The sequence below is a fragment of the Lissotriton helveticus genome, chromosome 11 (genome assembly GCF_964261635.1).
Source record: "Lissotriton helveticus chromosome 11, aLisHel1.1, whole genome shotgun sequence".
NCBI classification, from domain to species: Eukaryota; Metazoa; Chordata; class Amphibia; order Caudata; family Salamandridae; genus Lissotriton; species Lissotriton helveticus.
In genome coordinates, this window is record NC_136072.1 from 552650517 (window position 1) to 552675957 (window position 25441).

Below are 25441 nucleotides of genomic sequence, written 5' to 3' on the forward strand. Positions count from 1 at the left end.
AAAGCTTAGTTGAAAGTACACCAATTCAACAAAAATGCAAGATTTAAAACGTTCTGATAAAAACTTCCTGAAGGACCTATAAAGCCTTCCATTCATTTAAGACCACAATTTTAGAATCACAAAGCCCACTGCTGTTAAACCACCAAACTCTGATCAGACCGCTTCACCTTTTGCAAGACTTCAAATCCTCTCTCCCTTTACACGAGCCACATCACCACACTTTCAGATCTTCCTCCATCCATTGGAGGCTGGAAATTCGCTGCCAGAACCATAACTGTCTGAACGGTCAACCTCAACACTTCAGAAACATCACAAACCTTTTCTTCAGGTGACTCCTGAAATCCATCTCTTCACCAGCATCTGTGACTAACATCTGTCCTCTTTCATCTTGTTTGCTAGCAATTCAGTCATTCTACTCCACACCTACAGCCTTACACATCATGTTGCACCTTATGCATTCGTAAAAAATGAAACTCAGCTTCTAATGTTTTCCAATTTACAGTCAGCACACTGGAGACACAAGGAGCTGAATTCATGCTGACAAGATAACAAAGTGGTCTATTAGAAAAATATGCCAATTATTAGGCCAATCACAAAGGCATTTAAGACTATGGGAAGTACCACCACTGAGAAACTAATTTTTATATCCAAATGCCTTTCTAAATTAGCACGGAATCGTCCAACTTCCTTTTAGTAAACGTGCAAAAAAATAGTTCTGTACATTTGTATCAACTGTATATTGCCATTACTCCTTTTCAGCAACTGTGTAGTTGGTATATGCAAATGCTTAGAGATTACTCATCCAATTAATAGATCGCCCTATAATAATCCTGGATTAAACATGATTGCTAAATTATTTGCTTATCGGTTGAGTTTTGGAGTTCATGTTCTTGGTTTCAGTTACACCTCAAATTTTGGCACTGGCTTTATGAAGGCCTCCAAAAACATACTTGCATTTGGGTTTACATGTACTTTTAACAGTGAATTTGTAGTCTAGAGATCTAGGGGCCTATTCACATTGTCATTTGAGTATATTCAGTAGTACCACCAGAACTCCTAAATGTCTTTGTAAATTGGCCCCAAAACACATAAAATAGGACTATTGAGGGAATATTCAAAAATAGCTACTTTTGGACCCTAAGATGTTCTGCATTGATACATTTTACACATACATTTAATTTAAAATATGACACCAAAAGGGAATACGAAAAACAGACAGTGAGAGGAACCAATGTGTGAGATGTTGACAGATGTCGGATCCTTGCCTTGATGTGAGTGGAGGAAGGAGCTGGGACACAAGAAGAAGCCAGATATGTAATCTTATGGTGGCAGGGTAGGATAAATGTGGAGGTTTTCTTAACAGTATTTCCAAACGTGCTTGAACAATTTTCAGAACTGGGCTGCTAAAATTGTGGCAAGTAGCCAGTACTTACAGAAATATTCCAAACAGAACAATTCTTGTGCAAACTTCGGCCATGAAATCCACCACCAATTTCTTCCTCATTTTCCCCCAAAGGAGTCCAAAGGAGTCTTCGAAAGTTAACCTTGAGATGGCACATTCATGAGGTCTGTTTTTGGGAAACAAAGCATAGATTGAAGCAAGCTTGTTTTCTGAACCTCACATAGTTCAATAGGTGTTAAAACATTTACTTTGATTAACGATCTACAAAGCAAAACCGATATTTATTTATTTATTATTTATTCGTGGGTTTATACCGCGCTTGAATCGACTCCCGAAGGAGTATCTCTGCGCACAAACACCAGTAGCAGATGGAAGAGAGCAATCATTTAAAGATGGGCTAATTCTGGAACAGGAAAGTTTTCCGCTTTTTCCTGAAAGTCAGGTGGTCCGAACACAGCCTGAGCATAAGAGGAAGCTTATTCCATAGTACAGGACCAACTACTGACAGAGCTTTGCCGCCCTGTATTGTCTTTTTTACAATAGGCACTCGGAGGAGGAGCTGGTTGCTAGATCTGAGGGTACGAGCGGGATTATATGGCACAAATTTTTCTGCCAGATATGAAGGACCTAGTCCGTGTAAACTCTTATGGATTACGCAACATGTCTTAAATTTAACCCTTTGGCGAACTGACAGCCAATGTAGCATATCCAGAAGAGATTTTGAGGGATATCTGGGAGGGGCATTAAGGACCAGCCTAGCAGCAGTGTTTTGTACCACTTGAAGTTTAGTTAATACTCCGTCGTTGGCCGATGCCAACAGCCCGTTGCAATAGTCGAGGCGACTAAGCGCCAGGGCCTGCACCAAGGTTTTTCTGGTGGAATCGGGGAGTAGGGGGGAACACTTTACGGAGGAGACCTATAACATGGAAACAAGATCCCACTATGTTGTTTCCGAGCTGCTTTAAGGATAGCTCCTGGTCCAATCGTACCCCCAGATTCTTCACCACCTGTTTGGGTTCGGGAACCGGGCCTAGGTCTGATGGCCACCAATCAGGGGTCCATAAGATTTTGGCCTCCCCGAAGAGCATGACCTCAGTCTTACCCACATTACATTGTAGGAAGTTCGAAGACATCCACTGGGCGACTGCTTTCATGCCTTCGGAGAAGGATGTTTTAACCTCGGAGGTAAGGGATTTAAACGGAAAAAGGAGCTGTGTGTCATCCGCGTATGACACTGGGATGAAACCAAAAGCTCTCAAGATCCTAGCCAGGGGGGCCACATAGATATTAAAGAGAGTGGGGCTCAAACAGGAGCCCTGTGGCACCCCCTTTGTGATCTCTACCTCCGCTGAACAGAACGCACCCATGTTAACGCATTATATATGAAATATATATGAAAGAGCTTGCTCTACACATAAAATACTTGGGCCTCTGGTCTTTCTACCCAGATACTGAGGTTGGCAAAAAGTACCTCTACGGTTTGGAAATTAGAGAACATAAAAACTGCGTAGCATGTTACTTCATGTAGACATAAGAATGGGCCTTACACACCTAACCGCGTACACATACATTACACGCTCACTGCATAGCACATCATTTGGCATCTTGGTACTTTTTCAAGATCTGTAAGTGTTCACCAAAGCCCACAGAAGGGCAAACATAATAAGGAAGAGTTTATACTTTCCACTCACTTCCCAAAGCTGCTTCACACGGTCTGCAATGTTTTCGCTGCCACTCAGAGTCGGTCCACAGAGGACACAACCACACAGAAAAACAAACCTTTCCACAAACCGGTTAGCTGTTTCTGACATCAATTAAGTTGCCTGCCCTACTCTCCAGTTTTATTTATGGTGCACTGTGCCCTAATCAGTCGAAGACCCCTAAAAACAACTCCCAGTTTGTGTAAGCTGAAGTTAGGGCAGGCTGAAGTTCAGGGAAAACCAAATAGATGTTAGCGAGTAACAGCGGAAGAAGCCAAAATGTATAAGAGTAGAGCTGTTCTCTGAGATGCCCTCACACACAACACATGGTTGAAATCTCACCAATGACAGCCTCTTGGGGGCGTAGAGAGCTCACCTCCTCTACTTGTCAGGCTGAAATTTGGGTTGTTTCAAATAAAGTAGATGTGCTACTAAACAAACACTGTTGTTGGGCATATGGCTATGTTAAACACTGTCCATTGCAATTTCAAGTTCCCATTATTCCCAGCCAGATGACAGCGAATGATTCAAGCAAGTGAATCTGAATAAGATCCAGTGCTGGTGAATTATATTAATAATATGCATGCAACCCAAAACAAGCTGATTTTTTTGGGGGACAATGCTTTATGTATTAACTAACTCCCTACTCGGCGGAGCTAACCATGCCAGGAGATGGTCGCGTTGTGAGCGTGCTCCTCTGGTTGAGTCCCTATCCTGAAATAATCCTGCATCTATAACCAATCAATCTTTAAAAATAAAAGATTGCATGAGCAGCTGACGATAGCGTTCCCCTTACGCCGGCGATTCCGTAGTCGGATATCGCCCGAAAAACGGCGAAAAACATCCATGGACGACTGACCGAGGCGCGGCACTGCAGCTGCGGATGCATGTACAGGGGGTACGACCTCTACGCAAGCTCCGCGCGCGGCGACGGAGGCCTGCACACACCGAGCGGACCTGCTATTGCCGAGCACAAAGGAACTCCTTCGAGCTGAATTTTACTGTCTGCGTCCCCCTGTGAGGTGAGCGACTTTCCTGTGATAGCTCCGCACTGTCGGGCATTATCCCTACCGGACCTGCTTGCTGTGCCCAGACAGGAGTCACTATACAGGGCTTGACTATCCCCGGGTCCCTATTTAGCCTCACACATCGTGCCACAAAGCATGCCTCCTACCATCAGCGCGAACCGTTTTCCTTCTCCCGGTCCCCACCTACTGCAGACGACTCAAACGGGGTTGCGCTCTGATCGGAGCCAGATTGGAGAGTCTTACTACAAGGGGCTGAAATTAAACTGCAACGTGCAATTCACTGAATAAATCACATACGCCACACGCTGATCAAGCACGATTTGTTCACCACGCCTTCATGCAATATAATAGGATGAATATTTAAAACCCCAACGGGACGCCTCCAGAACTTGCGCACTACTATCATCTCCTTCAGTGATTGGTGATATTCCCATGGTCGCTGTGAGTTATCACTGGCATTGTACTGCGCGCCACATGTGCGACTCGACACGTAGTACTGGCTCTGACAGGAAAGGATAGCGAATGTGGTAACTGTAGCACGACATGGCTTGTTGACTGCTGCTACGCCATAAATACAGTCTCCTTCTGAGAGAGGTGCGGCGGGCGTTACTATCCAACAAGCGCGCATAACGGAATGCCACATATGACTTACCGCCACACTGCAGCTATTGAATGCTCTACACTCCGCTGGTGTGAACAGTAGCACACTTGCCGCAGAAACAATAAAGACACTCACCAAACACAGGAGCACTTGGGCCCGGACAGGTCTGTCGGAGTGGGCTGTGGTGGGTTAGCTGCTGGCCCTGCTTCTCCAATTTTTCACAGACTGCAACAAAACGACAGCGATCCTTCCCATGGCTCAGAGGGCCTGAATAGGTCACTGGAGCTAACTAAAATGGATACCGAAACAACATACAGCAGTGCCTGTGTGATTATACAGCAATAAGGAACACGCAGCCTGATAGGTCATCCTGCTGGGACACCTGCTGAGACACAAAGACCCACAGAGTCACTCCCTGATTTCTACAGTCATGGGAAAACCTGATAAAAATAAGCGCAAGATCCAATTTGAAAACTCCAAAAAAAACTGCGGAAAGCAGCACTGATAGTCTCCCAAGCAATCAAACTAACACCACTGCATCAAACGCAGATGCGCCAGTAGATATCCAAACAAGGTTTACTGCGAACCAGTCAATACTATCAAATATGGATGGTAAAATAGACACCCTGACGTACCGAGTTGACCGTATGTCAGAACGACTGGATAAACATACAGAGCGTATTGATATGGCGGAACGCTTTATATCAGACACGGAAGATGCGCAAAACCAATTAGACTTAAAACAAGCCAAAAGGCACAAAACAATAACTGCTTTAATCGCAAAGATGGAGGATTCAGAAGCGCGCTCGCACCGAAACAATCTGCGCTTGATGGGAATAGCGGAGTCAACGCGCACAGGAAATATGGAATGCTACGTCTAGACACTTTTAACAGCTATTCCTGGAAGAGATACTTTCTCAGAAATATTTATTGTGGAGGGAGCACACAGATCTCTGGCACCACAAACACCGCCAGGGGAAAGACCATGCGCCATCATTGCCAAAATACTCAACTATCGAGATAGAGATGCGGCACTTCGCAAAGCCAGGGAACTAGGAACACTGAACCATGAAGGAATGACAATATCCATTTACCCAGACTTCACCTCACAAGTCCAAGAGGCAAGGAAGAAATTTCTAGACGCGAAAGAGAATCCCAGAGAATAATATTCCATATGCTGGAGCCAGCGTCCAAGATGGGCGCTTAAAGAGCGGCTCTGGCCGACCCCGCTCGCCCGACTCACCATCCTGGGATTTATCCTGCCCCCTTACCCGTCCTCCGGGTGGGGGACCTGAAGCGGCGCCCGAGGGAGTGGATCCGGTCTTTTTTGGTGCCCCGACGACCGCGCTGTACCGCCTGTGAGTTTGCGGCCTGCAGCTGCTGGAAGCCGGGGCCTCGAGTGCCTGCGACCCCCGGCCCGAGTACAACAACATCGGCCGCCGGGTCTGACTGGGGTCGGCCCGGCCTGAGGTCGCGGAGGTCGCGGAGGTCGCGGGCCGAAACTGCAGCGGGTGCTTCCCTGGGTGCCCTTGCCCCCCATTGAATGCCGGTGACGTGGAGGTGCCCCGCAGTGGCTTGGTGCCTGCCTCCGCGCCTGACGGGACTTATTGCTGCTAGCCTGCTCCTGGGTGGCTGGGGCGAGGTGCCCGGTAGTGCTCCTGATTAAGGGGGCCACTTTGGAGGCTCCCATCTGCACCCCCGCACGGCGGCCCGGCTGAAATCACCCCCTGAGGAGGGGCAGGGCGAGGCCTGTCCCCACCGGTGTGATCTGCTTTCCTGGAGGTGTGCTGCAATCTTGGGGGTGAGAAGAACGGTGGTGATCCCCCATTTACTTAAGGGGCGCGGGGTAATCACGTTGGGCCCTCGTGAATGTGGTGGGGCCCGGATGGTGCGCAGCTTCCGGTCTTTTGTCTTTGAATGCTTGGGGCCCCCAGCGGGCTCTCTCCATCCTGGGTGCCGGCTGGAAGGGCCGCGGGGTTGTTTGGTACCTCCACCCTATAGTGATGGCCTGCTGGAGAATTTGAGGCAAGTGGGCCCTATATTGTCTGGTATTGGCACCTGCTCCGGACTGCCATAGTTGGCGTGCAACTCGGGCTGGGTCCCCGGATTGCGTTCGCCCCGTGTGAGTGTGGAGGAGAAGCAGTGTCCCCCTGCCGGGGTCTGCGAGCCCGTGGGCACGCCACAGCGCTGACGCAGGAAGTGTGACGGCGGACACATTGCGAGGGGGCGAGATGGCGACGAAGACGGATACGGTGAAATCCTTGCCAAAAACCACCAGGGGAGCCAGGCAAGTCCAGTCCAATAAGCTGGACAGATACACCCTGCCTAAAGGGTCTCCGATCGACTTGAAGAAGGGCCCGGGTGGAGGTTCCGAAGACCCTCCTGTGGGGGAAGAACCAACGTTGAAGGATCTCATGGCAGCCATCACGGGAGTCCGGACCTCCTTGGGCAAGAAGATGGAGACTCTAGATAGTAAGCTGGACACGGTCTCGATAGAAATGGGGCTGATTAGGGCGGACCTTTCGAAGGCAAACGAGAAAGTCAAGTCACTGGAAGTTAAAACAACAAGTCTTATTGACGATGTGAACCAGCTGCAGCAGGAGGTGCGTGATCTTAAGTCCTCCAGGGAGTCTACTGACCGGCGGCTTGATGAATACGAAGGGCGGGCTCGGCGCAACAATATCCGCATTCTGGGAGTGCCGGAGAAGGCGGAGGGCCAGGCGACAGATCTGTTTGTAGAAAACCTCATCCTCAACCATCTTAAACCAAAGGGCCTTAGTAATTTCTTCACGGTGGAACGTGCTCACAGGGTCCCGGGTGGTAGGCGTGGTATCGGGGCAAATCCACGACCAATCATCGCTCGAGTCCTTAATTTTCGAGATCGAGATGCCATCCTGCAGGCGGCTCGAGCCGCAGATCCCCTGGAGTTCGAGAATGCGACTCTCCTGTTCTTTCCCGACTTTACCCAGGCGGTGCAGAAGCAAAGGCAGAGGTTCTCGGCGATCAAAAAGAAACTGAGAGACAAAAAGGTATGAGGTACCCTATGATGTTTCCGGCCCGCCTTCGAGTGGAACTTAACGGGAAAACCTGGTTTTTCGATAACCCTGAAGTGGCTGCGGACTGGTTGGAGGGTGTCCAGCAGCCGGACCCGGGGTCCCGTGATCAAGGGGAAGCCGATGAACAATGACTTTGTTAATTATGAGGTTAGCAGGGGGCTGCAGACAGTTGTTCGGTTCAAAGGGGGCAAGTGATAAGATTTCCTGCAGTTATGTTTTTATAATGTTTATTGTGGCGCTTGTAATGTGCAGGAATATCCACAGAGTTGGGGGGGTGGGGGGTGATGGGCCCGCTCGTAGATCCTCCTCTGCTTTTTACTTTTAGTTCTTTGTAGATTAGTTGGGGGTGACAGGCACACTGCTAGTTGGGGATGAGCGCAAGCTGTATGCAGGGGTGCAGGGAGGTGGGATGGAGGCACGTGTATGGGTTTGTTTAGTGTTTATTGTATGTAGTTTTATTTCACATTGGGTGTCATCAGTCGATCCTGTAAAGCCATGGTATTGTAATGTCTTCCGATAGAAGGGTGACTGGGATTTCCGCACTCAGTTGGAATGTGAACGGTTTGGGGGACAAGATCAAGAGAGGTATGGTTGGCCAGTTGATCCGGAGACACTCCCCAGACATGGTACTGTTGCAGGAGACTAATCTCATGGTAAAGCGTTGTATGGCACTACACAAAGGGGGATACAAACTGATCGCTCATGCTGGTTTTACTACTGGGTCGAGAGGGGTGGGGATCCTGGTCAAGAACTCCTTTCCACTGGCCGTCCAGGCTACGTGGGCCGATAATAAGGGTAGGTATGTTGGAATTTCAGGGCTATGGGAGGGGAGAACTGTCACCTTTTTGTCCGTCTATGTCCCACCGGCCCTCCAGACTGATACCTTCCGTGACTTGTGTAAGATCTTTTTAACGCTGCCTGTTGGGGTCTTGATTGTTGGTGGTGACTTTAATGCGGTGATGAATGGTGAGACAGATAGGCACCCGGCTCGGGCTCTGTGGCCGTCCCGGAGGTGGCTAACTGATTTTGTGGAAACTACTGGCCTGATAGATGGGTGGAGGCTCAAAAACCCCAGTGAACTCCAATATACACATGTCTCAGCGGCACACAATTCCCTCTCAAGGATAGATTATGTATTGGTGCCGGCGGGGCAGGCAGTCTGGATCCGGAAAGTACGGCACTTGGCTAGGGAAGTCTCTGATCACTCGCCGGTCTTGATTGGTTTGGACCTTGGCGGGTGAGACGTTGCTAGGGTTGCCCCCATCAGTGCTTGGCGATTACGGGACCCTGACACTAAGAGGGAGATAGTGTGGATCGCCGATAGCTATTTTCAGGACAATGTGGGCACGGTGGGCTCAAAGTGTTCCCTGTGGGAAGCTTATAAAACTGTCAGAGGGGAATTGCTGTCGATTATTTCGGGGAAGAAGAGGAAGGGCCGAGCTGAGGTTGAAAGGGTGGAGGCAGACCTACTGGCATTGGAACGGGAGGTGTCGATTGACGCCACTTCGGAGGGAATGCACCGCCTCCTCAGGGATGAGTATAGGAGTCTGGCTCGGGATAGGGCAAAGTTGCAGCACGCGGGTACCCAGAGTAGGGTGTACGAGCATGGTGATAAGGCTGGGAAGTTAATCGCATGGCTGGAAAAAGGGAAATGGGCGTCCCGATTGGTACCGGTATTGCAGACCGTCGACACGGATTAAATAACGGATCCACAACAGCTTGTGGAAAAATTCGCTGGTTACTACACGGCGGAGTATGCGGCCAAAAGCAGGTACACCGAGTCCGAAAATGCAGATATGATCCGTGATATTCCTATGCCCACCCTCTCCGACGCGGATAGGTACTACCTAGACTTCCCATTCACGAATGACGAAGTGGCGCAGGCCATTAGAGGGGTTCACTCTGGGAAGGCCTCTGGCCCTAATGGGCTCCCCATAGAGCTCTATAAAGTGAATGCAAACAAACTGGCTCCCTTCCTTAGGGATATGTTCCTCGAGAGCAGGGAGAGGGGTCGGCTTCCATACGATCAGCGAGTTGCTAATATTGTAGTCCTGCACAAGGAAGGTAAACCAAAGACGGAGTGTTGCTCATACCGGCCGATCTCCCTCCTGAATGCCGAACCGAATTTAATCATTATGAACCAGCGTTGACCAATACCATTTACACAATGAGATGGCCTATCAAGAAATTGTTTGCCATTATCCATCAATGTAGCACTAGAATCTACACGATGGTGATAACATGTGAATTGTCCGTCACTAGAGTGGGACGCCTTTAAGGCAGTGATTCGAGGCGTCTGTATCGCGGCTACTGCGGGAGTCCGTAAGACCCTCCTGCAGGATGTAGAGCGCAGCGAGGACCGCTTGCGCAAAGAGGAACGACGCAGCCACACGGACCCTGAGGCTCACGGAGCGGTTTCGGCGGCACGAGAGGTAGTGGCGACGACAATGGAAAAGCTGCACTGCTTTGACTATAAGGAGTTTCTGGTCCGGGCTCACGCCGAGCGTGATAAAGTAGGCTCACTGCTGGCGTGGTTGGCCAGCCCTGAGACCCGTGGCTCCCCGATAGTGGCGCTAGCCACCCCAGAGGGGCACATGGTTTATACACAATCGGACATTAACGACCAGTTCCTCCAGTATTACACGCACCTTTATAGGAGCAGGATGCCGGATCCCCCGGTGGAGCTGGAGGAGTTCCTGGTGGCGGCGCAGCTGCCCAAGCTCGACCCGGAGCACGCGAACCACCTGGGCGGAGACATCTCCGAGGGAGAGATCAGGGTGGCCATCAAGCACATGGCCCGCCGCAAGACTCCTGGCACGGATGGGCTGCCGATCGAATTTTATGTGGCCTATGCGGATGTGCTGGTTCCGCGATTGCAGGCGGTTTACCGAGAGGCCTGGGACTCGGGGTGCTTGCCGGCGTCTACTCGCGAAGCTTTAGTGATACCCTTACTGAAGCGGGAGGGAGACGCGAGCTGCCGTTCGGCGTACCGCCCGCTCTCCATGCTCACCACGGATTACAAGATCCTGAGCAAGGTCCTCGCGACGCGGCTACTGACCCACATGCGCACCTTGGTACATAGTGACCAGGCGGGCTTTATCCCCCAGCGCACCAGTGCCACCTGTGAGCGCCGGTTGCTCCGGATCATGGGGGGAGAAGCCGCTGCTCGTCCGAGTGCTGCAGTCCTCTCGATTGACATCGAGAAGGCATTTGATAGTGTCGAGTGGCCATACCTGCTCCGTGTACTGGAGGCCTCTGGACTGGGCGAGCGCTTCGTGAAATGGACTGCCTTGCTCTATGCTGCGGCCACGGCCCGTGTCAAAACAGGGGCCACCATCTCAGCCCCTTACACGGTGGGTCGGGGGACCCGACTGAGGTTCCGTGGAAATCGTTATGGTGTTTTGGGCAGTGTCGAATATGGACGAGTTTGGTATCTATGAACCGTAAATGGCGAGGTCGATAAGTGTACGCGTTTTCGCTACACTACTTGACGGGGTTCGCCTAAATTACGTGTTTCGTCGTCTGAACCCTCGGGTTCCATTTTAGATACGGCATCCATTTTGTTTCTTGCCCTCACGTAGTCAGCGAGCAGGCAACTGTTCGCTTCATGACCCTTTAGTTCCCAAGCCTTACGGAAGACGCATATTCCTTTCGTGCGTCTTTATGACCGGAGGAATGACACTGCAGAGGCAAATGGCCCAGCTTGAGGGTAATCTTGCCGTGCCGGCCTATTGTTTCAGCCGTGCATGTGCTGGGATCAAGCTCTTTGAACCTATGATCATGCTTCCGACATTACCCCCACACTCTTTTCTCTACGTGTGTCTGACTTCCTTGCAGCTGTTCTTGTCTCTTTCTCTTGCTTATTTACAACTCAAGTGGAATGCACCTAATGGTGGGAAGATGTGCTTTTACAGTTGGAACTGGTGATGTTAATGTAATTATGTTCCGAGGTCCCATACATGAAAGCGATCCCTCCCTGCAGTAATAAACGCTGATCTTTGACGCCGAAGGAAGTGTCCCGTGTCTCTGTTTTTAGTGCGCCAGAACAGGTAACCCACGAAGGTTCTAGGTGTTGTCCCCTGGCACCGCTGGGTCTTAAATAGCCCAGTCCTTCAGTTGGCGCCCAACGTGGGGCGACATCGGCGGTACCGGTCCAAAGCCTGACGATTGTGAGGAACTTCGTGTGAAATCTCCGAGGAAAAGGTGCACCCCGCTTCATCGATCCGGTTGTCGAAATAAGTGGTCCGAAGATTTTTCCCGCGAAGATTCCCGCCTCCTGACGGCTGCGACGGACCGATGCCCTGACTGTCGACCTGTTTTCGACGCCTGGCGTAGACCTTTCGTACAGCGAGACGATAGACGGGCCTTCCTGGTGACGCCATTGAAGCTCTCAGTTAAGTATTTGTGGGTCGCTCCCAGTCCTTAGTTGTTGTTACAGCTTGTTGAAGCTTTGTTGTTTGCATGGTTCCATTGCATTTGTGGTTCTTAGTTGTTGGTTCTTAGTTTTTATTTGACAGTTGCAATTGCCAAAAACCGAGGGTTTTGTCTTTCACGAAGAATTAGCGCTTCGGTAACCCTTGAAGTTTGATACTAGGTTAGTGTACACGATGCCTAGCCATAGTGGTTTTCTCGGTTTCTTTAAATGTTGCAACAAGGATTCCCGGTTGGAGGACTCGTGTCCGATACCTCCAGTTGGAACTCCGATATATGAGCTCTATAGTCGACATGGTGTGGGCCCTATTATATATAATAAATATTGGGTCCGTTACACGAAAAAAGATGGTGTCCTTAGTTGGCCACCGCATGGAAGTTTCGACCTCACGATCTTAGATAATCTAGAAGCTAAGTTGTTTAAAAGGAAAGCTAGGCCAGCTATGTTTGATTCCTTTCGGTTGTGGCATAAAGAGGCCAAGCAGAAAGAAATCAAACAGCTTAAAAAGAATCGAAGAGAAGGTATCGTTCCGATAATGCAAGTTGTACAACAATGTCAGCGAGATAAAGAGGAAAAAGAAATAGAAGTTTCCACTAGACTGCATCACATGAGGATAGACAAATGTTACCCGGTTTTACCAACTAGTCTAGATAAGAAGGAAGAGGATTCAAAGGAGGATCCTCTGTTAGCGTATTTGATGAAATCGCCACCTCCTTATGCACAGGGTGCTACAGCCCCTGTAGTTCCTCCTGTGGTTCCGCCTGTAATTCCTCCTGTTGTCCCTCCTGTTGCTCCAGCGGCTGCTGGTCAGCCCGTTTTTGGTCCTACGTTTGTCCCACCACCTGTCTCTATTCCTACTGCTCCTTTGCCTGCACCTTCTCAGCCTCTTGTCCCTGCCACCCCGACTATCTTGCCTGCTTCTGCTGTGTCTGCCTTCACTTCAAACGTTGTGGCTCCTGTTCTTCTTTCTCCTTCTGTTCGTAATCGTATCCCTAACACTGTTGCTACCCTTTATTCACCGCTTTCTGGTCAGTTATTTCCATCCGATACTTCTGAAACTCCCCAAAGACGGAGTCAGATCCCTAGTGGAAGGGAGAAAGACGTTAGTGACGATGGCACATAGGTGGATAAGACATCCTGCCAACTACCCTCCACGCATGGTTTGAGACGTTTTCTCAGTTTAATGAGCCTACGCAGAGACTCGTGTTCGACGAAATGTGTAACTTTGAGGGAACAATGGTATAATGACGATCTAGATAACGTACCGCCCGATATGATTGAACTTCAGGGTCAATTTTCGAATGGTATGATTGTAGGTGGAGATGTACGACGTGCCTTAGAGCGATTGTTAGCCCATAGGTCGACAGTGCATTCTCGAGTGTCGTTTGATGACGACTCTGATAATTGGAAAACGACTCCTGGTCAGTATCCTATGAGGGAGGTTCCGCCAGTATGGATGCCAGGTAATGCTAATGCTGCTCCTCCGGTCCTTCCACATTTCCAAAGAGTTTGGATACACCTCCCATGGAAGCGATCAGAAGTCTTACAGGTCAAACAGTCCTTGCCTGATCCACGCAAGAATCCGGCGGGTTACTATAAGGAGTTGTCTCAATTGGTAGATGCTACTATTATGAACCTTGCCGACATTGACATGCTGTTCGGAAATGTTGTACCACAGCCAGTTTGGGCGAAAATTCGTCAGGAAAATCATGCGAATGAGTTAGGTGGTGATTGGGCTGCACTAATAGCGGCTGATGGACTACAAGTTGGTGGGGCTAAGCCTGAGCAGTTAATTTTGGATCTGCCTCAGAAAATAATTACGCTCATGAAAACGCTTATGCCGGCGATGAGGGTAAACTGGGATAAATTAGCAGCTTGTAAGCAAAAGAAGGATGAGAGTGTCTCCGATTTCTTTACTAGATTCGAAGAGGCATTTGTCGATCATAGTGGTCAGGATATGGGCACTGAGGGAGGTCAACGGTTGTTTGTTGATAAATTTGTGTTGAATTTGTTGCCAGAACTATGCAACAAATTGAAAAATTCAGAAAGTGCATGGGCTGTTTCAACCACTGCACAGATATTAGCAACGGCTCAATATTATGAGAATAGGGAAAAGGAAGAAAGTGATCGTGTAGATAAGAAAACGAAGGAGCTCAAAACAAAGGTTTTGTTGCAGCAAGCGTATCCTCCGCGTTCAAATCACACTGATTCGCAACAGCAATATAGACCACAATCGCAATCCTCCAGAATGCAGTCACGTCCTGACTCCTCTGACTTTAGATCTATGCTTGGGTATAACCAGTGTGCATATTGTAGAAGAGAGGGACATATAAAATAGGATTGTCCCGCTTTGCGTGACCGCCTTAATGGTGTATCGGCACGAGGGGGTCGTGGTGGTCCTCAACAAGCATCTCGAGGTAGAGGTCGCGGTGCCTTCCAAAATCAGACTGAGCGCCCTAATACGTCCTTGGACGCGAATAATTGTTTTGACCAGCGAAATGTAAGGTCCGATAAATCAGCGCAGTATTATGCGGACGACTATTACGTTGAACATGAGACTGTTGTAAACGACCGTTACTAGGACAGCCACCGACAGAGAGAGGGAGTAGTATCAGTTCCGGTTGATCAGAGTGGGCCTTACGTCGCAGTTGCTACATCTGGCGTAGTTGAGCCTTTTCTGTTAGACACTGGTGCGACGAAAAGTTCCATCATGCATTCGAAACTCCCTGGCGCACCTTTGTCTGGCTTAACAAATGTTTCCGTTGGATTCTCTGGCGCCCCGGTTAGCAATCCTGTCTCTAGCCCTTTGCCCCTTACGATTGGCCCTCGTGAGCTGGAGGCTCCATTGATTCTATCTACTGGTTGTGGTGAGAATCTTCTGGGCTTGGATTTGTTAAAACGGTTATATGCGACTTTGTATTGCTCTCCTGAAGGAGTGGAGCTTACATTAGGTCGGAGAGTAATCTCTCCCATGTACTTGTCGATCGATAAATTCCCGCCGGAATTGAGCTCCCTTCCTGCGTCTCTATGGGCCACAGGTCCCAATGACGTGGGTCTCTTGGGCATCCCACCTTATATGATCAAGCTGAAACCAAATGTGCGATTGCCACGTATACCACAGTATCGTATCTCCATTGAGGGAGAACGGGCGCTATTAGCGATCGTGCACGACCTGATCAAAAAGGATGTCGTTGAAGAAACTCGAGGAAATGTGTGTAATAGTCCTGTACTACCAATTTTAAAACGAACTGATCCATCTAAACCTCCTGTGTATCGTTTCATAATCGATTTGAGAGAAGTGAATAAAATCGTGATCCCACAGTTTCCCGTGGTCCCCGATATCACGACTTTGTTGACCCTGATTCCAGTGTCTGCCTCCTGGTTCACGGTGATCGACCTAAAGAATGCTTTCTTTAGTATCCCGATTGCTGAGGAAAGCAGAGACCTATTCGGATTCTCATTAGGTGGTCGCAGTTTTAGACTGAAACGCGCACCACAGGGCTATTGTGAGAGTCCGTCGATCTACAGTCAAGCCCTTAAAAGTCAACTTGATTCATTTGTATTACCGGCAGGCGCAGCCTTGATTCAGTACGTTGACGACCTGTTGGTAGCCGCTGATACCGAGGATATTTGTAGAACTGCTACAGTATCGTTGTTGCGGCATTTATGTGACTTACATCACAAGGTGTCACCTTCCAAGCTGCAATATTGTTGCCAAGAAGTAACCTACTTAGGTCACTTATTGTCAAAAGAAGGGAGAAGGTTGACCCCAGAGAGAATTGCAGCGATTACCCGAATGACTGTGCCAAAAACTCAGAGAGATGTACGTGCCTTTCTAGGTATCACGTCATACTGCAGACAATGGGTCCCAAATTTTTCACTATTGGCGAAACCATTGTTAGCTCTCACGTGCAAGGATGTTCCGACTCCTTTGCCATGGACTGAAGAGTGTCAGAAAGGTTTTTCTGAATTACGTGATGCGTTGTGTTTGGCTCCTGTGTTAGGTACTCCTGATTACAGTAAGCCATTTACACTGTACGTTCACGAGAGGGATGGTTGTGCGTTGAGTGTCCTGACGCAACACTTTGGCGACAAACAGCGTCCATGCGCATATTTTTCTTCGACCTTAGACCCAGTAGCTAGAGCCTTGCCGAGTTGTTTAAGGGCAACAGCGGCAGCTGCGGCGTCCATTCGACAATCCGCGGGTCTGGTCATGGATAATATGCTCACGGTGATGGTTCCGCATGCAGTCGACACTCTCTTGAACCGAACAAAAACTCAACATTTGACGAGTGCAAGGTTGTCTGGGTATGAGCTGACGTTACTGGCTAGTCACATACGGATAAAACGGTGTAATGTGTTGAATCCAGCAACATTATTGCCGATCAATACGGAGTCAAGTGATGTAGCACCTCATGACTGTTATCTGAGAACCGAAAAAGAGACGAAGGGTCGTATTGACCTAAAAGATACTCCATTGGTAGATCCCGATGGTACTTTGTATGTTGATGGTTCCTGTTTTAAGTTACCGAATGGTGATGTGACGACTGCGTATGCTGTAGTGACGTTGAGAACGGTTGTGGAATCTACGAGATTAAATCAGAACTCGGCTCAGGCAGCTGAGTTGATCGCCTTGACGAGAGCGTGTGTGTTGTACAGAGGAAAGCGGGTGAATGTGTTCACAGACAGCCAGTATGCTTTTGGTGTGGCACATAGTTTTGGGCGATTGTGGAAAGAAAGAGGATTCTTAACGTCGCATGGCACAAAGATTCAGCATGGACAGCTTGTGAATGACCTTTTAGATGCACTCACATTGCCTAAACAGGTGGCCATAATTAAATGTAGTGCGCATCGAAAAGTGACAGATGATGTTGGTCGTGGTAATGCGTTTGCAGATGAGACTGCTAAGGAGACAGCGAAAGATCTGACAAATCGAATGTATGTTACAAGTTCAGTGAGATGGCCTGCGGAGACTAGTATGTGTGAGGACACAGTGGAGAGTGTGAAGGAAATACAGAATGAGGCCACTGAGATGGAGAAGACTAAGTGGAAAGTAAGCACGGGAAAATTAGACGAGGATGGATGTTGGGTTGATTTGTCAGAGAAACAGAGATGGATGTTACCGGATGCATATGTGCTTGCTGTTGTTACAATGGCCCATGGCACAGCACATATTAGCTCGAAGGGCATATGCAAGTTGTTGTCTCCTGTATGGAAGAATGATGGGATTACTAAATGTGCAGAGAGAGTGGTTAAGAATTGCATGGTATGTTTGATGCATAATCCCGGTAAGGGCACCCCCACTCCACCTGGTCATTTTGCCCCTCCTACATGTCCTTTCGAAGTTATCCAATTGGACTTCATCCACATGGAGAGATGCAATAATTTAAAGTATGTTCTGGTTGTGGTTTGTGCGTTCTCCAGATGGATTGAGGCTTACCCTCTTAAGGATAATACTGCCCTATCCACAGCTAAAATTCTGCTCAAAGAGTATTTCCCCAGGTACGGCATGCCTCGGATTGTATGGTCGGACAACGGAAGTGAGTTTGTGGGAAGCGTGATGAAGAGTGTGTGTCGTGGTTTAGGAATATCCCAGAAATTCCATAGTGCTAATCATCCTCAGTCAGCGGGTTTGGTGGAAGGATACAATGGCACCCTGAAACTAAAACTTGCTAAAATTCAGGCAACAACTGGTTTATCATGGCCTGACGCTTTGCCTCTAGCTCTCTTATCGACCAGGGCTACTGTACACTCTCGAGTAGGGCTTAGCCCATATGAGATTGTGTTCGGCCGCCCTGCGAACATTTGGGGGGTTCCGAGGCCTAAAGAATTGAACAGACTTGAATATCCAATGTTAATTGATTATCTATATGATCTGACTGCTAAATTGAGTTTGATTCATCAACAGGTCTTTGAGGCTCTGCCGTCACCAACAGAGGGTCCTGGTCATCGGCTCCAACCAGGGGACTGGGTCCTCATCAGAAATTTCGGACGAAAACGCCATCTTGAGCCGAGATTAGTGGGACCCTTCCAGGTGCTACTAGCGACGAGGACGGCGGTTCGACTGGAGGGACGGAAGCACTGGGTGCATGCCACCCACACCAAAAAGGTTCCGCTTCCTTTGCCAGTGGATACTTGGATAAGAAGAGGTTTTTCCTCGTCTGAAACCGACGCTCCACAACGCTTTGTCCCATTCAGCGAAGCTCAGCCCATAGGGAACACTTCAGTTTTATCTGACACCCCTGTTGATTCCTCTCAAACAATTTCCTTTCCTTCAACATTGGAGAATTCAAGTGCTGAACAATTGCCTGAACAATCGAACACTCTTTCGCCATCCAATCCACTGTTTGAAGATCAGACTCGACCCGGAAGAAACCGATACTTTCTTCGTACACGCAATAAGGATGAATACATTTTTATTATTTTGATTTCAAAATACCCCCTCACATTTTGCCTTGACCATTGTGGACATTTTATTATGTATGTATTTCTTTTCCAGAACAGCTAGGAGACGTATATGAAATTGATTATTTAACGGATTAAAACCTGCCATCTGGGTTGGCCGTAGGGCAGCACGGGGACTTTTTTCATGTTTAGCAGTTATTGACATTAGGTCAATTTCTTTTGTCGATTTCTGGGAACCCCTGGGAATTGATAATCGCTACCCAGAACGAAGTGCGTCAAGAACGTTGCGGACGGTTGTTAGAGGATGGAGTTCTCCAAGCTGACGAAGATAGAGGAAAAGACAGTGCAAAGATCTAAATTGTACAGCACATTTCGAACAAAATGTTTTTTATTACAGGTTTTCATGTTGTTCCTAACTGTTTCTATGCTGCTGGTGGGTGGAGTATATTTTGGTTTTCAATCATTGCTGCCTTCTGCCTTACCTACCTCTCCTTCTCATGATCTAAATTTCGTCTCTACTGTTTCTCCACATTCTTTTCACCTACTGCCCCAACATGAGCAAGTCAGACGTGCGGAATTTAGAAACAATTCCTTTGTGCAACTTTTGCATCAGCATCAGTTGGTGGTAAATACTACAAATTGTTGGGTGTGTGGGCTAATGCCACATACCATGGACAGGGGTATCCCATATTTGGTTCTTCCGTACAGCCCCCAAGGGTCAGCTCGGGCATTCCAAATCATGTTCCGTAGTGCACTAGATTCCTACCCCCACCGAGAGCCACGCTCAGCAAGCTTTGGTCCTGGCCCGTACCATAAGTATCTGGCGACAGCGATTGCTGATCTAGATAGAGACATTTTTGATGCTTCACTTATCCCAGAGGAGGAAGTGCAGGCCTATAAGTACCTTAGTGAGGCTGAGTATAGTATATCAGTGGGTGATAGGCAGCTTAAAAGCTCATCTCCAATCTGGATTGTACCTCACCTAGGCCACTTTTGTCTGCAAGGTCGTGGCCGAAATCCAAGAGCCCAGCTTGGGAAGAGTGCTTGTGTGGATACTTACGTTCTACCGATGCTCTCTTCCCCTGTCTTTCTGACTGCCAAGGGTACCTATTTTGTATGTTATGACCGAGCATATACGTGGTTACCTCATGACTTCTCAGGTACCTGCTATATTGCAAATCTCTTGCCTCCGACCTTCACTGTTGCCTCAGATTATCACAAGACTAGAGTTGTGAGAGGTGTTATTAGCAAAGAAGATACTGCCGGTCAAGAAGCAGGAGACTTCTTTAAGGGTTTCCTACCGTTCTGGGGCCCTATGGTCAATAGCAGGAATCTGAGACAGTTAACTCGTGTAGTAGAGTCAACTGCTAACATAACTGCAAGTGCCCTTGGTAATTTGACAGCCGAGCTTCAGGCGGATAGGCTTATGACGCTACAGAACCGTATGGTTCTAGACGTTGTTCTAGCAGATAGAGGTGGTGTGTGTAAGGTCATCCATTCGAGTTGTTGCATATTCATACCAGATAATGCTCCAACTGTCTATCAAGCCATCTCCAAGTTGCATAAAATCTCGGAGTCCATACACGTGGACGAGGGAGATTGGACGCTTCTAGGATGGTTTTGGGGCCTGATGTCGACCTGGGGTTGGAAGATTCTGATGATTATAGGGGTTGGTGTGACGTTCCTGTTCACGTGTTGTCTTTGTGTACAGTGTGGTCCTGCCTTATGTGGCCTTTGTGCTACAACGTGTATAAGAAGGCCATCTGTTTCCAAAGAGGCATTGATGGATAGAATAATGTTCCAGCAACACCTTAATGATCTGATGAATATCGAGATCGACTCTGATTTCGACTAGTGCTTGCCTACATGAGGGCAAAAGGAGCGTCTGAGGTTCCGTGGAAATCGTTACGGTGTTTTGGGCAGTGCCGAATATGGACGAGTTTGGTATCTATGAACCGTAAATGGCGAGGTCGGTAAGTGTACGCGTTTTCGCTACACTACTTGACGGGGTTCGCCTAAATTACGTGTTTCGTCGTCTGAACCCTCGGGTTCCATTTTAGATACGGCATCCATTTTGTTTCTTGCCCTCACGTAGTCAGCGAGCAGGCAACTGTTCGCTTCATGACCCTTTAGTTCCCAAGCCTTACGGAAGACGCATATTCCTTTCGTGCGTCTTTATGACCGGAGGAATGACACTGCAGAGGCAAATGGCCCAGCTTGAGGGTAATCTTGCCGTGCCGGCCTAATGTTTCAGCCGTGCATGTGCTGGGATCAAGCTCTTTGATCCTATGATCATGCTTCCGACATTACCCCCACACTCTTTTCTCTACGTGTGTCTGACTTCCTTGCAGCTGTTCTTGTCTCTTTCTCTTGCTTATTTACAACTCAAGTGGAATGCACCTAATGGTGGGAAGATGTGCTTTTACAGTTGGAACTGGTGAGGTTAATGTAATTATGTTCCGGGGTTCTGAATACATGAAAGCGATCCTTTTGAATTTTACTGTGGGAAATGAGTTGTAACCTCTTGCTTACATATTGTGCAATGACAAAATCCTGTATAAAAGAGAGCGACTCACATATGCAATTGGAAGCAGACTCTCAGAACCTACACTCTGTTGTACTTCTTGTGACTTTTGCCTCCCTGCAGTAATAAACGCTGATCTTTGACGCCGAAGGAAGTGTCCCGTGTCTCTGTCTTTAGTGCGCCAGAACAGGTATCCCACGAAGGTTCTAGGTGTTGTCCCCTGGCACCGCTGGGCCTTAAATAGCCCAGTCCTTCACGACAGGGGTGCTCTCTGTCCCCCCTGTTATTTGCACTCGCTATTGAGCCACTGGCTGCGCATGCCCGTCTGGGTCGAGCGTATGCAGGTCTCCCGCTAAGAGCCGACACCCACTACATCTCTCTCTATGCGGACGACTGTTTACTGTTTCTGGCGGACGCGAACGATTCCCTGCGTGGGGCCGAGCGACTACTGTCGGACTTTGGTCGTCTCTCGGGACTGAGAGTCAACTGGGGGAAATCTTGCCTCTTCCCGCTGACTCCGGGGGCCGATGACACCCAACCGGAGGGCACATTACGGTGGGAACACCATTGCCTCCCCTATCTGGGCACTCACATCTACCACTCACCATTGGCCCTCTTAGACGGCAACATCAACAGGGCAATTCGGAGTTTACAGGGCTGCATGGGTTTCTGGCGGACGCTGCCGCTTTCAGTCGCGGGACGAGTCGCATTGTTGAAAATGGTGGCACTCCCCCGATTGTTATATCTGTTTCGTACCCTGCCGATCTGGATCCCTGCATCAGTTTTCAACAGACTCCGCTCCCTAACGTCTGGGTTCATCTGGGGGTCGGGTAGACGACGAGTTGCGCTGGCCACGATGATGCGCCCCAGGGCGGACGGGGGTCTCGCGGCCCCGGATTTTGAGTGGTACTACTTGGCGGCGCAACTGCAGTGGCTCACCCAGGCGGTGGCTTTGGAGTTCCGTGGCCCAGAGGGAGTAGCGGGCAAACTGTTCCCGAGACACGTCATCTCCTTTATAATCTTGGGCCAGAAACTAGACCTAGCCCTGCTCACACTGGAGGAACAAACGATTCGCAGTTGTTGGCTTCGGTGCCACAGGCGCTCTGGTGCCGTTCGCCCCTACGCCCCGGAAATTCCGCTAGGGATGTGCACGGCCTTTCCGCACGGTGGCGACTGGTCAGCACTGGCGATATGGGAGGAGCTTGGCTTGCAGATGATCGGCGATCTCTACAAGGATGGGTCACTGCTCACGTTTCAAGAGTTGCAGGACTCTTACGATCTGCCGAGGGGTGGCTATCTGCTGCACGCTTCATTAGTGGCTGGTATTCGCCGTCATTGGAAGAGTGGGCTCACCGAACCGCCGACCTCGGAGTGCTGTCAATACTCGGTAATGGCCGCTGGCACTTACAAGGCCGTCACATGCCTTTACCGAAGGTTATCGACTGCTGCCCTGCGACCCCTAGATGAGCTGCAAACCAAGTGGGAAGGGGACATTGGGCGGTCTATTCCTGAGACGACATGGCCACAGCTGCTGCGCCGGGCATGGAAGGGCACTAGGAACGCCAGGTTTCAACTGGTCCAGTTTTTTACCCTGCACCGTGCATACCTAACGCCGATTAAAATCTCGCAATATTTCGAGGGTGCATCCTCGCTCTGTCCTAGATGTGGGACAGCGGACGCGGACTTCGCTCACATGTTTTGGACCTGCAATACGCTGGCGGGTTACTGGGAGGCGGTGATGTCCTGCCTGAATGCTGTCACGGACCGGCAGATCGATCCCGACATGGGCACCTGCCTATTATTGTGGTTCCCTCACACCCCTCGTACTCGAATTACCAGTAAATTTTACGACTTGGGTTTGATATTAGCCAAACGTGAAATCACCATGCACTGGAAATCTACCCAAGGTCCCAGCTACTTGCGTTGGAAGACCACTCTGGAGCGATGGGCGAAAGCGGAGAGTGCCTTGCGGCTGCGACAGGCCAGGAGCCTAGATAATGACAAGGCACTAGAGGTGGCTAGGGCGTGGGAGGCCCTAGTTGTGGCGCTCCAGCAACCAGAGGGTGACCTGAGCGAGGATGAGGGAGGGACGTCAAGATAAGGACACTGAGTTCAGGGATACCTCACACCCACCATGGCGCACGCACTACTTACACCTAATATTAGCAGATCTGAGGGTCCTGGTTCCCCATTGAAGGACGTTACTTACCCTTTACCAAGGTTCCTATTAAGGACAGGAATGAGATAACATGTAAATGATTGAGAGGGAGGAGTGTGACACACTGGCTACGGGGGTGGGATAAAGGGTGGGATGGCTCGGTTGGGGGATTGTTCTATATAAAAGGTGTCTTGTTGGAACTGTACTGATATACTGAACTATCGGCTAATGCCTTGATTGCTTTTTCCTTGTAATGTACCTTCTAAACTCGATTACCAATAAAAACTATTTTTACAAAAAAAACATGTGAATTGTCCGTCTAGGAGATCAACCGTTTAAAGTTTGCATTAGTCAAACAGACACAACATCGGGTTACTCGCCCTTCTTTATTGTCGATTTTCAGACTTCGCGTGACATGTTAGTCCTTTATTTATGTTTATCAGCGAGATACGCTTCATGCGTATTCCGCAGCCGTCGTTTGTCTTCAGGGTTTGACGTCATTACGTTAAGCTTCCCCACGGAAGAGTTTAAACAATATACCTCAAGTGCTGCAATTTGCACTGCACTCCGGGTCACGACACGACGTAGCGGTTGGTCATTACTAGGTGAGTGAAGATACATGAGAGAGCATAGTTTTGAGTTACGTGTTTCATTTGGACTTTTCGACTGAATCGTGGAATGCTTTATTTTGCAGTGTTGGGGGTCTCGCCATTACTGTTGGTCCGTTTGGTATACGCTGTCTCAATTATCTTGAGGTGAGCGGTTTTTTTCGAAACTTTTGCGAGAACTATCAGACAATAGGCAGACCGTGTGAGTTTAGTTCTATATCTCAATGCTATTTTTAGGGAGCGTGTGATAAGCAGAGTAGTAGAGGAGACCGAATACTCAAGGGAACATCGAACAATTCCGAAACTGCAGCGAGTCTTGGGTAAGACGAGCATGTCTCGTTTGAGATCAAATATCTCTTATCTTAAAAGTCGGCAAGTATTGCGAATTAAAAAAAAAAAAAAAAAAAAAAAAAAAATCGATATCTTTTTTAGAATGAGGCGGAATTGAAGATTTCTGACTAAACACAAGTTTTCACATGTTTCCTGACATTGACATAAGGTTAGTCAGATCGCATCTCTGGTTTTCATAAAATTGTATGTGAACATATTTGTAGGCATTCCAAATCATTATTCGGTGACCACTTTTGGGCATAGAGCGCCCTTTCAGTGTATCAGACTATAGTGTTAATTGGTTTCTGAATAGGCAACCTAGAAATACTATTACAGTTGATGGATTGTATAAATTGGTTGAATAATGTTTACTGCATGATTTACAGAGGAATTTATTGCTGTTATTCTGAAATTATGTATATAAGCCAACATGTGCATCTTTTGAATATGCTTCCTTTTTTCTTTTATCCACAGAATACCCCTGATGAAGGGACTTTAAGTCCTGAAATGCATAGGGTTTAATGAGTTGAGATCACAATGTGATGAATTATGTATTTGCATTATGTCTAAATCTTATGCTTATTTTCTTTTTGGAATCAATTATTTTGAATTATTGATATAACCTACATGAAGAAGAAGTTGAATTATTTGAATAAGAAGTATTAAAATACTAAAAGCTGAAAATGTTTTAATTACGTTGTTGCATGTTGGAGTCCTAGCAGCCAGGGTGGGGCTAGGCCACTTTCAGAACCGAAGGTTTTAGCAAAATTGCTCGCGACTCGACTGGTTAGGGTCATTACGACACTGATCCATCCGGATCAGTCCAGCTTTATGCCCTGCCGCAATACTGCCCTTAATTTGCGCAGGTTGTATGGGATCCTGGGTGGTGCATCGAAAATACACGAGCCGACAGTTCTATTATCACTGGATGCCACTATGGCCCTGATAGAGTTGAGTGGCCTTATCTCTTTGCCGTCTTGAGTAAGTTGGCCATTGGTCCGGAGTTTGCGACTTGGGTCCGCCTCTTATATTCCGATCCCCTGGCTAGAGTCGTGGTAAATAATCACAGATCTGCTGACTTTCCCTTGGGGAGGGGCACCAGACAGGGATGTCCTCTCTCCCCACTGTTATTTGCCCTAGCGCTCGAGCCGCTTGCGGCGTGGGTCCGCTGGGACAGGTCGATCAGGGGGCCTAGGT

At 48.5% G+C, this 25441-nt stretch overlaps 1 protein-coding gene across 2 annotated transcripts in view; it reads right to left on the reverse strand.

Annotated features, from left to right (window-relative positions):
• The window catches only part of PLPP5 (phospholipid phosphatase 5), a 204591-nt gene that overhangs the window by 156216 nt on the left and 22934 nt on the right, over nucleotides 1-25441 (reverse strand). For both annotated transcript variants that reach the window (XM_078666309.1, XM_078666308.1), the window contains exon 2: nucleotides 1434-1568. In XM_078666309.1, coding sequence (XP_078522435.1) covers nucleotides 1434-1559 — 126 coding nt within the window. In that variant the 5' untranslated portion in view covers nucleotides 1560-1568. The remainder of the gene's footprint in view (nucleotides 1-1433; nucleotides 1569-25441) is intronic.